The sequence below is a fragment of the Simochromis diagramma genome, unplaced genomic scaffold, assembly GCF_900408965.1.
Source record: "Simochromis diagramma unplaced genomic scaffold, fSimDia1.1 OVJJ01000293.1, whole genome shotgun sequence".
NCBI classification, from domain to species: Eukaryota; Metazoa; Chordata; class Actinopteri; order Cichliformes; family Cichlidae; genus Simochromis; species Simochromis diagramma.
In genome coordinates this window covers 24,519,824-24,536,256 of record NW_024386801.1, presented here as the reverse complement: position 1 = coordinate 24,536,256, position 16,433 = coordinate 24,519,824, and the positions used below count along the sequence as shown (strand labels likewise).

The following is a 16,433-nucleotide window of genomic DNA, read 5'->3' as shown; positions in this document are numbered from 1 at the left end:
ATTTGACACTCTCTCAATTAAAGAAACTGAGAAGCTCCTACCTAGATCAAGACATCATGTATACGAGCATGGTGAAAAAGCAAGTAGATATCTTTCGCATCAGCTTCGTCAATCCGCCACAGCTCAATCTATACCCGACATACAGTTAGACTCCGGTCAGGTGGTAACACACCCTGACGGAATTAATGCTGCTTTCAAGCTATTTTATCAGGATCTCTATACTTCCCGCACTGATTATTCAGAGGCTGACTTGGATTCCTTCTTGAGGAACATAGATACTCCCACTATTAACCCAGACCAACGTGAGCTACTGGAAAGACCTATTACCTCTGCGGAAATATTGCAGGCAGTTAATTCTTTGCAAAATGGCAAGGCACCGGGCCCAGATGGCTTCTTGTGTGATTTCTATAAACGCGTTGCCGGCAAGTTAGTTTCTTTACTGTCTGAGGTTTTTTCAGAAATTCAGGCAACAAGCACGTTGCCACAAACTCTGTCCCAAGCCACAATCTCTGTAATACTCAAAAAAGACAAGGATCCTCAAAAATGTGGATCCTATCGCCCCATTAGTCTACTGAATGTGGATTATAAGATCCTCACAAAAGCTCTTGCACTTTGTATTGAGAAGGTAGTACCTTCTATTATACATGAGGACCAAACAGGCTTTATAGTGAACCGCCAGTCATATTTCAATATCAGACGGCTGTTAAATATCCTATATTCTGACCATTCAGTTGATCACTAATAGTCTCACTAGATGCCGAGAAGGCTTTTGACTGTGTGGATTGGCAATATTTGTTCTCCGTTTTGAAAAAATTTGGCGTCTGTTCTAATTTTATTTCATGGATCAGGACTCTGTACTCAGCATCCCTGTCTTCAGTCTGCACCAATAACACTATTTCAGAATACTCTTCCTTACATAGAGGCACCCACCAGGGATGCCCTTTAAGCCCCCTGCTATTCAATCTGTCAATAGAGCCGCTGGCGGCAGCATTGAGAACGGACCCCAGAATAAGGGGGATCACTAGGGGAAACACTATTCATAAGTGCTCCTTGTATGCAGACGATCTCCTTCTGTATATTACAGATCCGGAGGCATCAATTCCTTCAGCTCTGGACCTCATTGGTTCCTTTGGCCGCCTGTCTGGTTACAGATTTATGGAAGAAATATAGTATCATCAGAATTCAAGTATTTTTAGACATTGAATTTATAACACTAAATTTTTATCCTCCAAATTTCCCTGCAAAAATATTCACCTGCAAAAATTCACCTGCAAAAAATTCACCTGCAAAAATTCACCTGCAAAAAATTCACCTGCAAAAAATTCACCTGCAAAAATTCAACTGCAAAAGTGATGAACTTGAATGACCCAAGCCAGAGCAATCAGCACTAGATCGAGTCGAGCGGCTCTCAGCCAATTAAATTACGCTGTTTGATCACATGACACCGTTAGCCAGCAGTGTGTCTCCTAAAAGAGAGCTGTTTAAAGGTGAGTGATTACGTTTTTCTCCTAAATAGAGATCATTACAGAACGCCTAGTCCTACTTAAAATCCCATTTATTTTTATTTTATTTTATCATCTACTCGAACTAAGGAAAACGTTTGACTAACTCAAAGACAATTTCCACGCCTCCCCTGCCTGTCTGCAGAGGCAGTTTTGAATTTAGGAGCAGCAAGATGGAAGCAGCAAACCCTGGCGATTCTCCGGTAAGTATATTGTTTTTTATCTTCAAGTTTTTCTTTTGAAACGTTAATTTTATTTAAATCCGTTGCTCACGTATAAAGTACACAGACGGGGTCTTTGCTCAACTCGTCTGAGGCGTGTCTCACTAAGCACTACATGCTAGCATCCTGCTAACCGAGCTACCCTTTACATGCTGTGCTTTAGAAAATAGGATACTCGTTAAAAAAAAATACTCCGCAGATATTGATAGATAGACGAACACTGCAAATATAATGTTGGAAACGAGAATGGCCTTTGGTGAAGGGGTAAAATACACCATGAATAAAGCCATAGAGTGAATGGCTGCCATGGTTGCAGAACGGCCTGATTTAATGACAAGAATGGGGAAGAGTGAGGTGAAGTGAACCAAAGCCACAAAACACGGTCAGACAAGGCGGCAAAAGGGCAGTGATCTGTCCGTCAGTATGAAGTTGGTGTGTGCTTTGGTGAACAAAAACTCGAGACAGGTAGCAGGAAGATGGGAGACTCGTGTTTCACTGGAATAGTGGTGAATTAAAACATCCTTTGTTGGGGACATTTAGATGTAAATGCATCCATACAGGTGAGACAGAGGCAGACCAGACAGTGAAGAAAACAAGGCAAACATTAGAAATATTAAAACGGAAGTATAGGATTAATATAACATACAATTAGGGAAAATGTAAGGAACACAATGTAAGTGATATTGTAAAGTCATTAAAACAGCATACTCTGATTAAAAGAAACATGTAATTGGGTAGGATAATAATAATATTAAAAAACATGTACAAGATACTTGTACCCAGAATTTAACAACTATAAAGTTGTAACATGTCAGTACCTTACCCCATCCACATCCTGATTGCTCTGGCTTGGGTCATTCAAGTTCATCACTTTTGCAATTGAATTTTTGCAGGTGAATTTTTGCAGGTGAATTTTTTGCAGGTGAATTTTTTGCAGGTGAATTTTTGCAGGTGAATTTTTTGCAGGTGAATTTTTGCAGGTGAATTTTTTGCAGGTGAATTTTTTGCAGGTGATTTTTTTGCAGGTGAATTTTTGGCAGGTGAATTTTTGCAGGGAAATTTGGAGGATAAAAATTCAGTGTTATAAATTCAATGTCTAAAAATACTTGAATTCTGATGATACTATATTTCTTCCATACAGATTGAACCTGGCTAAAAGCACACTGTTCCCTATTAACAGTCTGGCGAAGGAAGCGGACTACTCAGCCTTTCAGTTTAGACTGGAACACTCCTCATTCACCTATTTGGGTATTCAAATCACAGACGCTTATCAGGATCTTTTTAAACAAAAGTTTACCCCTTTATTAGAGAAAACAAAATAGGATTTGGCACACTGGTCAGTATTACCCATCTCTCTTGCTGGGCGGGTCAACACGATTAAAATGGTAGTCTTGCCTCGATTCATGTACCTCTTCCAGATGATACCCCTTTTTCTTCCTAAAACCTTTTTCAACTCATATCATCTTTTATTTGTGACAAAAAAGTTCCAAGGATCCGTAAATCCTTGTTACAGTGTTCTAAGTCGGAAGGCGGCCTGGCCCTACCAAACTCTATGTATTATTATTGGGCTGCCAATATTGTGAAATTATCCACCTGGATGCGGGCTTTTAGGGAGGGCAGAGGGCCGCCTTGGTCCACTATGGAGCTAGACGGTAATCTCACCATATCCCCTGTTGCAATAATGTGTTCAGGTCTACCAGTCAGTCGCAATGTTCATTTTAAAAATCCTGTGGTTAAGAACTCTCTCAATGTCTGGTTTCAGTGCTCTCCTATTGCGTCAAATCATCTTTTTTTTACCAGCTCTGAGCGATGCAGGGTTCAAGGTTTGGTACAGCAGAGGAATTATCTGCTTCTCTGATCTGTTTGTTAAAGGGTCATTTTTATCCTTTGAAGCATTGTCTAAAGATTTTGGAATCCCAAAGACTCACTTCTTTAGATACTTACAAGCGCGTAGCTTTGCAGTTAAACACTTCACTTCTTATCCAAGTCTACCTAATGTCTGTACACTTGAATGGTAAATGGTAAATGGTCTGTATTTGTATAGCGCTTTACTTGGTCCTAAGTACCCCAAAGCGCTTTACTCTATGCACAATCATCCACCCATTCACACACACATTCACTTGAGGATTGTCTGCAATTTCGATCTATTGCTAGAGGTCACATCTCTCAAATATATAGCACATTGCAGCATATAAAGGCAGACTCTGTGTCCAAAGCCATAAATGCCTGGGAGCTGGACTTAAACCTCCAGATCCCAGACGACCTATGGGATCTTAGTGTTAGCAAGATCCATGAATCCTCAATCTGTATACGGCATTGTATAATACAGTTTAAAATTCTTTACCGGGCGTACCTAACCAAAGCTAAACTAGCCAAAATATACAATTCCTCTGATGATAGATGTCCGAGGTGCAACCAATCACCCGCCGATATTAACCATATGTTCTGGACCTGCTCTGATTTGAACCGGTTCTGGGAATTAGTTTTTAAAGCTCTTTCATATGTGTGTGGGAAAACAACTGATCCTAATCCGATGACAGCAGTCTTGGGTGAGAGAGGTGATGAGGTGCTTGCAGATAGAGTATTTGAGATACAGTTTGAGAGGGTCTCAAAGTAAATACTACAAAACCTGGTCATCCTTTGTCGAATATGTGGAGAAGTTGTCATTTACTGCTTTTATCTGTGTTTGGGGTTTTTTCTCTTTCTTTCTTTAAAGCCACCTACTATCTGTAGCAAGCCAAAAAGAACTGCGCACAATGCAGCCCCCCCTTTTATTTATGTATTTATTTTATTCTGTTTTTGTTTGTTTTGTTTTTTGGTGGGTTTTGTTTTTTGGGTTTCACATGGTAGTATTTTTTTGTTTGTGCCCATAGATTATACATTTTCCTACATCCAACTGGTTTGCCACTACGTGGCGCAACCGGTTTCACAATGGCAGTGTTTGTAGTCGCAATTCGAGTTATATTTTTCTGTACTTTTGTCATATTGGAAAATCATAAATAAAGTTGTCAAAAAAAAAAAAAGACTTGTCTGAGAGCCCAATATAACTGCAAAGGTGAACAGGTAAATAAAGAAAACATCAACAAATTTTGTCTTTCAGTGGTTTTACAATTAAGCAATACACAAGTTAATACAGAAAAATAGCCCTGTTAGTTTCTGTTTTATGTTTCTAAATGTTCCAAAGTTAAAAGTTGACTTCAGTATGTCCAGGGTTTTTTTGCTTCCATATGGAAATGGGCCCACTCAAAAGTATTGTCTTTCTGAAATAAGCAAGGCCTTCCCTGAAAACAGTTTCTTCTGGATGGGAGCATATGTCTCTCTAAAATTGCTACATACATTTCAGCACTGATGTTGCCTTTCCAGATGTGCAACCAATAACAGAATCATGAATGTTTTTAATACAATCTTTACTGCCCATCTTTACTTGTTAATCTACTAAAATTAACATTTTTTTATACCCTCCTCATGTTACAGATCTATTGACAGTCAACCTAAATAGACGCAAAGCTGTTTCTTTTTAGTGCTGCTTGCTTTTTCAGCCTTTTGTTGTCCCCTCCTAACTTCTTTGAGACTGCCATCAAATTGTATACTTGCTACTGTTTTTTTTTTGTTTTTTTTTGAAAGAGTAAAATGCCTGAATTTTAACATTTGATTTGGTTTTATTTGTGGTCCCGGCAGCGTGGAGGGAAACGGGATTCTCATGTGCTCCATTGACAACCTTCCTGCTCAGCTGCCAATCGAAGCCACAGAGTATTTTGGTGACCGTCTCTTCCCCTACATCTGGGAGATGGTAAGACGTCTGGTTTGATGCCACCAATTTTGCAGTGCATTTGGTGGTGTTTTCTGATCAAGTATGGGAGAGGGCTATGACATGTTTCACATAGTGTTTCCTTTTTTTTTTTGAGTAAATTATATGTCATTACCAGCTACCTTCAGATTCAACCAGACCATTGGACGAAGAAGAATTTAGCCCACAAGTCAGAGATGTAAGTAGTGAAATGTTGGTTGAGAGAAGTATCTCACTTTATTTGTTACAAAGGCATGATGCTATTTTTAGTTGAGTGTTTTACTTCATTTTCAAATTCAATATTTTGGTTGATAACATACATTTATTTATTTGGATTAGATATGTGTATGTAACGGATGTTTGTTTGACTCTTTCTGCAAATAAGTGAAATTCATGTCTGGTTTGGATGTTCTGATTTATTCCTAAAGGCTGTCATCACCTCTAACGGAAAACTTACTCCAAAGTTTGAATACATTGAAAAACTTAGAGAAAGAAGGTAAGTCTTCAGACAGGAACTGTGAATATGTAAGTTTGTTTGTTATATTTGCATTTAAATGCTTCGTTTGAATGTAATTCTTATTTTAAATGTTCATCAAACCTGTTAAAACATTCTATGAGTAAGATACAATGTCTAACGATTACAGGAAAGGTGCAATAGCTCACCAGCTCTGAATTTCTAAATTGTAGAGCTTGTTAACCTCAGTTATTAACTTGGTTTCTAGTGTGCCATTTCTGCTGTTGCATTCCTTAAGTAATCCTTTCCTAGAATTGTCATTTGTGAAGTTTGAGGATCTTTGTTCATAGTAACTAACCATTACTATGTGCTGCCTTCTGGTGTCTGCTGTGCCTGCATTAACACCTTACTTAGCTAGCATGGTAAATAGGCCATCTCTGCTAACTAACTCCAGAAGCTGGAATATGCACTCACCAAGTGGTAGACATATATTTTCTACTCTTTTACACTAAAAACCCAATCACTCATTATGCTGAGTCTTTCTGTCTTGTTTTGTCTGGTGTTAACATACAGGTTTTTTTGAGGTGTAATCAGATGTAAGATGTAATCAACAAATATAACAGATATAATCAATACCAGTTTTACTTCTGTGCATAAATAAAAGCTAGGACAAAGACTGGAGGCAGGATATAACTGCTAGAATTCCACTGTTAACAGTGGAACCTTGACTGCACTTAGGAGTTTCGTAGAGATGATTTATCTTAAAAGAATACAACATTTTTTTTCAAGGGTCTTTAAGTAAATGAGTACAAATAACATAACATAATAACATAAAACAGTTCATTGCTTGTGACTCTATGGAAAAAGACAGCGTTCAAATAACATCAGATTTGTACGTTTTCTCCATTTTCTCTACATCAGCAATGTCTGAAAACAGTACTGGAATATTTTTTTGTCTTATCTGCTACATTAAGTAAGTTTGAAGACTAACATTGAGGACAGGTTTACTTGTTTATGTTAGCATCTACTTTACATGCCCAGGCAACAAATCTAGCTATTTAATATTGCATGTTCTTATTATTACATGTCAGATCTGCAGTTAACTTATGGCAGCTTATTAGCAAACTGTGGGTCTAGACAGTCACTTACAAATGTAAAACATTTTGAAGCTTAGACTTGTAAGTAAACATGCCCTGTGATCTAATGCTTTTTTCTAGTACCAAAGTCACAGAAGTCAATTCAGTCTGGCTCTGTATAAAGGAGATTTCTCAAAAACATGAAAATATAATCATTTGCACATTTAGCATTCGTCATCTGGGAAATCACATTTATAGCATATAGCATTTAGGAATGGTTTTAAATCTGCTGTAATTATTTTCTCAGATCTGTTGATTATTTGTAATTGATTTGCTTATTTTTCTGCAGTCTTAGCTTTTTTTTACATGTTCGCAAGAGTTGTATTTACAAATATTTGAATGTGTTTGTTGGATCTATTGACAGATCTATGACTTTATAACGTTTAACCAATGAATATTTTTATTAATCATTAACAATCAGACTGTATGCATTTTTTTCTCGAAGGCTGTAGGAACAGCTTGCTTGGAGGGATCTCATCCTCTTTTCACCATCCTCAGTGAATCCATGGTCACCAAAGCCTTCCATTTGGTCATATTTAGGCCAGCTCTAAGACCTGATGAGTTTTTTTTCTTAACTGATCCTAAGTATAATTTTTCGAGACAAGCCATGCCATCAAATTTTTAATCCTTTTGACTGAATTTGGCTCCTTAAGATATGTAAACTTAGGGGGTAATCCTCCTGAGTGAATGTCTGCCTTTTCTTTTTTAATTAAGAATACAAGTGCCAGGCAGACCTACAGTCAGTCCCGCTGTGGCTAGAGCATTTGTGCAATGCGGTTTCCAATTAGGCCAGCGATAACAAGCCCACGGGTTTGACTCCGGGGGGGATTTGAGGGGGGTGATGGGATCTTAATCCCACAGGTCACTCTGGGTGCCTCAATCATCCAATAATATTGGTGGTGGTGCTGGTGTAATGTTGAGGGCCAATATAAAATCACAAACTGATTTTTTTTACTGAATCTAGCAGATATTTTAAGAAGGATATATAATTTGATTAAAAGTCCTACTCTGGGTTTTCCAGAGCATGGCTTTAATTGTCACGTTGTTTAATCACAAGTCACTACTTTTATGATGCCAAAGATTCCTTTAACAAAACAGAAAAAAAAACCCAAATACATAAAAAGGAATATGCATAGTAATATTTAAATGAGGCATACTCATAGGTTACCTGGCTTTTTAAATCTTACTAACAGTTAATGTATTGTGTATTATGCATTATAATATAATGTACTATAAATGCTACTTTTTGACATTTTTATTATTTACTTCCAATTTAAACAAAAATGCACTGCCTGGCAAGAAAAGTACCAACCTAGATCTAACTAAACAAATGATCTCCCATTGGAGAATTATTGCTATGATTGAGGTTCAAGGTTCAAGGTTCTTTATTTATCACATGCATAGTTATACAAGTATAACACACAGTGAAATGTAGCCTGACACGCTCCTCGACATGTGCAAAAAAATTGGGGGGGGGGGTGTAGAGGAAGAACATTATATATATATATATGTAGTATATACATTGGGTGAATGTGCAGTAGTAGCAGCAAGCAGGTGAATTCTGTACATTAATATGAATAGACATCTGACTATTTTACAGGATAGACAATATAAACATATTTAAAATTAAAGGAATTGAAATGTACATTGTGCCTTGGTTTAGTGTCTGGAAGAGAGTCCTGTCTCAGTCAATTATAGATGATGTGAGAGGGCGGGTGTGTGTGTTTAGGGCCCGGATGGCTTGGGGATAGAAGCTCCTCTTGAGTCTCTCTGTCCTTGCCCGGAAGATGCGGAACCTTCTACCAGATTGCAGAAGTTGGAACAGTTTGTTGCCAGGATGGGACGGGTCCTTCAGTATCTGCGCTGCTCTAGTCCGGCATCTCCTGGTGTAGGTGTCCTGAAGCGGGGGGAGAGCAATCCTGCAGCAGCGTTCTGCTGTACGGATCACTCTCTGGAGAGCTTTTTGGTTCTTCACACAGCTGTTCCCAAACCACGATGTCATGTTCTGTGTGAGGATGCTCTCCACAGCGCCTGTATAGAAAATCCTGAGGATCTTTGGAGAGACCCTGAACTTCCTCAGTTGTCGTAGGTGATACAGGCGCTGCCTAGCCTTTTTGGTCTGGACCTGAATGTGGGCAGCCCATGTCAGGTCTGAGGAGATGTGGACACCAAGATACTTGAAGGACTGCACCCTCTCCACTGGAGCTCCATTGATGATAATGGGCTTGTAGTCTCTGTGCTGACCCCTTCTGAAGTCCACCACCAGCTCCTTGGTCTTGCTGACGTTCAGCTGGAGGTGATTGTCCTGGCACCACGATGCCAGATTCTTCACTTCATCCATGTAGGCCGCCTCATCGTTGTTGGAGATGGCACCCAACACCACTGTGTCGTCAGCAAACTTCACAATGGTGTTGGAGCCATGGGTGGCCACACAGTCTGAAGTGTAGAGGGAGTAGAGCAGTGGCGAGAGGACACATCCCTGAGGTGCTCCTGTGTTGATGGTGATGCTGTTGGAGAAGCACCTGCCCACCCTCACCACCTGAGTTCTGCCAGTGAGGAAGTCCAACACCCATGCACACAGACGGCTGTTAAGTCCCAGATCCCTCAGCTTTGTGAACAGTCTCCAGGGCACTATTGTGTTAAACGCTGAACTGTAATCAACAAACAGCATTCGCACATAGTTACCCTGTTTCTTGTCCACATGGCTGAGAGTGGTGTGTAGGATGTGGGCGATGGCATCCTCTGTGGATCTGTTGGATCTGTAGGCGAACTGCAGCGGATCTGTGGTGTCTGGGATGGAGGAGGAGATGATGTTCTTCAGCAGCCTCTCAAACACCTTCATTACTACCGAGGTCAGTGCAACTGGCCGGTAATCGTTCAGGGATGAGGGTTTGCTGTTCTTGGGCACAGGGATGATGGTGGATCTTTTGAAGCATGTGGGGACCACAGACTTCGCCAGGGACTCGTTGAAGATGTAAGTGAACACACCTGCTAGCTGGTCAGCACAGCAGCGCAGCAGACGGCCGGTGATGCCGTCTGGCCCCGCCGCTTTCCTTGTGTTCACTCTCCTCAGTGCCGCTCGGACGTCATGCTCCGCGATGCTGGTCACCGGTCACTGTCCTCGGTAGTCAGGCGGTAGATAGCATTAGCCGCCTGGCTAACCTCGAAACGGGCGTAGAACTGATTCAGCTCGTTGGTGAATGCAGAGTCAGCGTTGATCAGCGCAGTGTCCCTAGCTTTGTAGTCCGTAATGGTGCGTAGTCCGTGCCACATACTCCGTGTGTCGCCCTGGTGGAAGTGGGACTCCACACGTTCCAGGTACCGGCGTTTGGCATCTCTCACCGCACGCCGTATGAGGCCGCTTTGTAGGCGCTCATATCGCCAGTGGCGAGACCCGCGTTGTAGGAGGCGGTCCTGGCGTTTACTGCAGTGCGGATCGATCTGTCCATCCACGGTTTCTGGTTTGGGAATGTGGTGACTCTCGCAGTGGGGATAATCTCCTCCGCTAGCATATTGACGAAGCATACTGCTACTTCCGTAAACTCGTTGATGTCGACTGCGCATGCTCTGAACATGTCCCAGTCGACGTCGTTGAGTGCGTCCTGTAGCGTAGCTTCTGATTGGGCAGTCCACCGTTTTACCTCTCTCGTGGTCACGTCTTCCCTCCGTATGCTTTGTTTATACTGGGGGATGAGGAAGATGGCGTTGTGGTCAGACTTCCCAAAAGCCGGGTGTGAGACAGCTTTGTAGCCCTGCTTGTATGGCGTGTAGCAGTGATCCAAAATTCGATCCCCTCTCGTTGGACACGAGACATGCTGGTAAAAGTTTGGCATGACTTGTCTGAGGTTCGCTTTGTTAAAGTCTCCTGCTACAATGAGGGCTGCGCCCGGGTCCTTGTTTTGAAGCGAGCTCAGCACATCATGTAATTCGGACAAAGCCATACCTGTGTCCGCTTGGGGTGGGATGTAGACCGCCGTGGCGATGACCGAGGTGAACTCACGGGGCAGATAGAAAGGGCGGCACTTAATGCTCAGGAACTCCAGATGTGGCGAGCAGCCGCTGGAGAGAGTAGAAATGCTCCTGGCATCACACCACTTTCTGTTTACCATGAAACACACTCCCCCACCTTTGGTTTTGTTCGACTTTGCCGTTCTGTCAGTGCGGAGCACAAAGAATGAATCCGACGGAGTTACGGCCTGGTCCGGCACGGTGGGGGTCAGCCATGTCTCCGTGAAGCACAGAATGTTGCAGTCCCTCATGTCACGTTGGAAGGTGACCCTTGCTCTTAGGTCGTCGAGCTTGTTCTCCATGGATTGTACATTGGCCAGTAGGATACTGGGCAGTGGTGCGCGATGCGCCTGCTGTCTCAGTCTGTTCCTAATACCAGTGCGTTTCCCCCGGCGCTTCTTTGTTCTGCGCCTCGGATGAGCGGCCCGTCCTTTGTTGTTCTCCGCGCCGCGTAGAATCTCTGACGGCCAGGAAGGGTCAGGTTTAAAAGTGTCCAAGATTAGATGTGCAACCTTGGCACCGATGTTTACAAGTGATCCGCTGTCGTAAACTATAAGACTAGAGGATTTTGGGATGAAAACCAGAGCAAAAAATAGGTAAAAAACAAGAAAAGTAGATAGTCGGAGCGGAGTGGTCAGGAAGGCGTCTGGACGTGGCCGCGCCATCTTGGTATCAACTGATTGATTGGTTTTAATTGGGCTATTGAACCCTAAATAATACGGTGCTTCTCATTAAACAATCACAATGGAAAACATACATCCTGTGGTTGTGGAAATGTCTTACTCCATTTAGAAAGGTCAAATCATTGGCTTGCATTAAGCAAAGGTTGAGGAGAAGCACTGGTGGCCGCCAGAATTTTAACCTATTTTTTCCCATGTTTCACCCACTTTCTCCACTGCTAGCCTTCCTCTTGTCTGAATTCTGTCCAATTCTTCATCAGTCATACAGTTTGCTACCTATTGCTGCCATTTTGACTTTGTACACACTGTATTGTAAATAACTAAGACATTGATTCAAACCTTTCTACACATTACCCTCTTTGACTCTCGGAGGAGGCGGACGCATCTTTCCCCTCTCCCTCCCTTATCTTCCCGGCTGCTGCTTCTGTCTGTTAGTCTAGTCTCTTCTAACTCTAACCCTCAAAGAGTTTCTCAGTCTTGTTCTCTAAAACCTAAAGAATTATGGATTTGATCAACTGTTCCCGTAACGGAATTGACACCTTGCTGGGCTTGGGAGAGCCAGATTGTCCTGCGGAGACGTTTGCTGCCAGATATTCGATGGTCGGTTGCGTTGTGTGTCTGGCGACACTCTCGATGGAGGACAATGAACAACATCTACCAATTTGGAACCACGATAACAGAGTTCTGGCTGATTGGAGCTGGCTCGGATCTGGCTTATTGAAGAATAAGAAGTGGCTATAGCTGTTCAAAATCCCACAAGGCTGGCCGACATGATAGGCAGGGCTGTGAGTACTCAGACTGTGTTTTGAACGCAACATGGATGCGATCTTGGAGAAACTCATGGCTCTGCAATATGGATAACATCTTGGAGAAGAACAACGGGAATTGAGATAATTGGTGACCAGTCATCAATGTTCCCTCTAATTTTTCGTGTGTCTGAGTGAACACACAAACTCCCTGAGCGGTCTCTTGGACCACTGTGAGCAACAGCAGACGTGTGCACTGTGGTCACGCCAGCATCGAATCCATCCAAGTTACATGGTTTATTAAAATAATCAAATTACAGTGTTTACATTTATGTTAGCTACTTTTAATTAACTGCTTTAGCCCACTTACAACGAAAATTTAAAAAGAATCTTGTTCATGACCTGTGTAGTATGTTAACACAGTAAAAATAACTTCTGTAACTATTTCTGAAACTCAGTTAGCGGGAGCCTTCAGAAGAGTCCTGTAACTCTGTCTGCAAAATACAGTATATAATGACCAATGTTGGGCAATTAATTATATAGTTACTTCTTCAAAAAAGTAACGCAAACAACAAAGTTTTTGCAGCTGTTTACCTAAAAATGCAGCCAAGGCTTTTTTTACAATAAACATTTCAAACTATTTACAGAACAATCATGTTTTCTGCATCAAATTTGATGCCACACAAATTATTTGTGTCCCTCCAAAAAATAATTTCTGTCCACTATGAGATAAAGGAGAACGACAGCCTGATACCTGCAGGCCTGACAACAGGAGATGTATTACTCCTGTAACACCTGTAACATTCAGCAGTCGCCTCATTGTTCTGACACACACAACAAAACTATTGACTACACTACACACTAACTACACAACAAAACACACTAACTACACAAGATTTGCGCTAAACGTCGCAAATCTCTCACATCTCAAAACACCGCCGTCACTCCTAAAACTTCCCCCTTCCTAAACAACAAAATACCATGTTGCCTAGGGGTGCAACGATACACAAAATTTTCGGTTCGGTTCGATACTTTGGTGTCACGGTTCGATATTATTTCGATACAAAAAAAAATGTTCATGCCTTTTTAATTTATCATTTATTAAAATTATAAATATATATTTTAACTCAAAAGTACAGTTTTTAAATTTAATGTTGCTGAAATACCAAAGTAATAAAAAAAATAAATCTATCTGATCGAGGAATCACTCATCTTTGGAAAAGAGAGTTTATTACAGAGAAATGGCTCTTTCCAAAATAAAAGCTATACTATACTCGTCTTCTGGGCTATATTCTCAGCAGCATATTAAACATATCAGGTCCCCATAAGGAGAATCATGTGCTAACGGCTGTCTAAATGACTCGGGTAAAGTTTGTAGCATGCGCGCTTGTTGTTTTTCTCTGCTTCCACTTGTCTTTGCACTAGGATGCTGTCAGCATAAATGTGCAGTCATATTCATTGTGTTCCCACTAGTGCTGTCAGCGTTAATCTCGTTGAAACGACGTTAACGCCACAACACGGCAAATCTCCGTTAACGAGTTACCGTGGATCGCCCCATGCGTGGGGCTGGACGGCCAACACGTTAACGAGCTAACTGCGCTAACACACTAGTTCCCACCCATGTAATTGAGCATTGCGTGGCACATCCAACATACTGTTTTACTTTTGTCCATGACGCGCTTACCTTCAGGGTCATACTTCACATGAAAACCAAAATAGTTCCAAACGCCAGATCTGAATGAGGGTGGGGGAGGTTCAATTTGCATGCAAAAAATGCAAGGAGAGCTTAACTTCTGTCTCGCTAGCTTGCCCTGCGCTCACTGAATCTGCGTTCGACTACTCCGCCTAGGCTGCACTGTCGAGTGCAGATCCACTGAGCGCTCAACACAGACAGCATCGTCAGAAGGAAAGTTGATCAAATAAATTAAAAATTTTGTATTGTTTGATACATATGCGCACCGAACCGAAAGCACTGTATCGAACGGTTCAATATCGATACGAATATCGTTGCACCCCTAATGTTGCCATATCATTTTTTGGATTGGTCGGCATGGTACATTTTTCCACCAATAGGAAAGGGTGGGGTTTTTTGGTTTTGTTTTTGCTCACAAGCTTTTGAGCGTTTTCCTTATAAAACGCCGTTTTTACCATTTCTTCCCGCACTAAAAATAAACAACGATAGTATTCAGGAAGAAAACCAAACATTGCATATTTTTATCATAACTCTGGTTTTACGTGGCCCATCAACACAATTTAAAAACTGGTATAAAGTCCACACTTTTTCCGTCAATTGTTCCATCTGTCCTGCTCACATCTCCAATGGTTGTACACGTTGTCATTAACATGGCTTCACTCCTCATCAGCCGGTTTGCTAGCTAAAACACCAGTGTCAGCACATAAGGACGCTGTCATAGCCTGTCAACGACGTTGATTAGCTGTGTATATACGAATGTGAATCGCATTATTGGCTGGACTATGGGATAAGGTGGCATCATTCTAATCCCATACTGGAGCAGCCAGTCACTTACTGACTAACACTGCAAAACAGAATTGTTAAAGTATTAATTTTAATTTCAATTCTGGTTAGATTTTTTTTCTGTGCGCAGAGACCATGCCAGCAGTGCGCACGCACGCAGCTTAGAGGGAACATTGCCAGTGATGGACATTAGACCAACTGTAAAAATTGGATGCAGTTGTTCACACTAAACCCAAACATTCACTTCATGGCGCCAGCTGAAGGCCTACCAAGGTTGAAGCTGACTGGAACAACAAATTCTTCCCATGATAACAAGATTGTCAGAATTCTTTGTACCTCCTTCAAGGCCACCTGGATCCACTGGCGACTGTGATGCCTCAAAGGCATTTATGTCATTTATCTTTAATTTTTGCTTTAAAATAAATAATTTGTTTGTATTTAAGTTAAAAAGAACAGTAAAAAGAGTTAAAAATGTTAAGAAGATTTAATTTTGAAGGTGAACTTGCTAATAACCTCACTTCCTGGTGGGTTCCCTGTATTGCTTCATTTCCTGTTTAATTCCTCATCCTGGTTGCTCTAAGAGGGAGAGTGACATGCGGTTTTGCTCTGAGGCTTATCCACAGCCATCCACTTGGGAACATCGTTCAGGCAACGCCGTAAGTGTATTTATTTCATGATGAAGGTGTTAAAAAGGCATAAATAGCGGTATTTGTTAAAAATTATATTTTATTTGTGATTCATGGAGGTTGATATGTACATGTTGGTCAGAGGGCCCGGTGGCGCCAGTGTCCGGCAGCCTCGCCTCTGTCAGTGCGCCCCAGGGTGGCTGTGGCTACAATGTAGCTGCCATCACCAGTGTGTGAATGTGTGTGTGAATGGGTGGATGACTGGATACAGTGGGGCAAAAAAGTATTTAGTCAGCCACCGATTGTGCAAGTTCCCCCACCTAAAATGATGACAGAGGTCAGTAATTTGCACCAGAGGTACACTTCAACTGTGAGAGACAGAATGTGAAAAAAAAATCCATGAATCCACATGGTAGGATTTGTAAAGAATTTATTCGTAAATCAGGGTGGAAAATAAGTATTTGGTCAATAACAAAAATATAACTCAATACTTTGTAACATAACCTTTGTTGGCAATAACAGAGGTCAAACGTTTACTATAGGTCTTTACCAGGTTTGCACACACAGTAGCTGGTATTTTGGCCCATTCCTCCATGCAGATCTTCTCGAGAGCAGTGATGTTTTGGGGCTGTCGCCGAGCAACACGGACTTTCAACTCCCGCCACAGATTTTCTATGGGGTTGAGGTCTGGAGACTGGCTAGGCCACTCCAGGACCTTCAAATGCTTCTTACGGAGCCACTCCTTTGTTGCCCGGGCGGTGTGTTTTGGATCATTGTCATGTTGGAAGACCCAGCCT

At 41.6% G+C, this 16,433-nt stretch overlaps 1 protein-coding gene across 1 annotated transcript in view; it reads left to right on the top strand.

Annotated features, from left to right (window-relative positions):
- The window catches only part of aass (aminoadipate-semialdehyde synthase), an 82,375-nt gene that overhangs the window by 43,635 nt on the left and 22,307 nt on the right, over window positions 1-16,433 (top strand). The window contains exons 11-13 of the mRNA XM_040026721.1: window positions 5,402-5,513; window positions 5,650-5,709; window positions 5,939-6,006. Of these exons, the coding sequence (XP_039882655.1) occupies window positions 5,402-5,513; window positions 5,650-5,709; window positions 5,939-6,006 (240 nt within the window). The remainder of the gene's footprint in view (window positions 1-5,401; window positions 5,514-5,649; window positions 5,710-5,938; window positions 6,007-16,433) is intronic.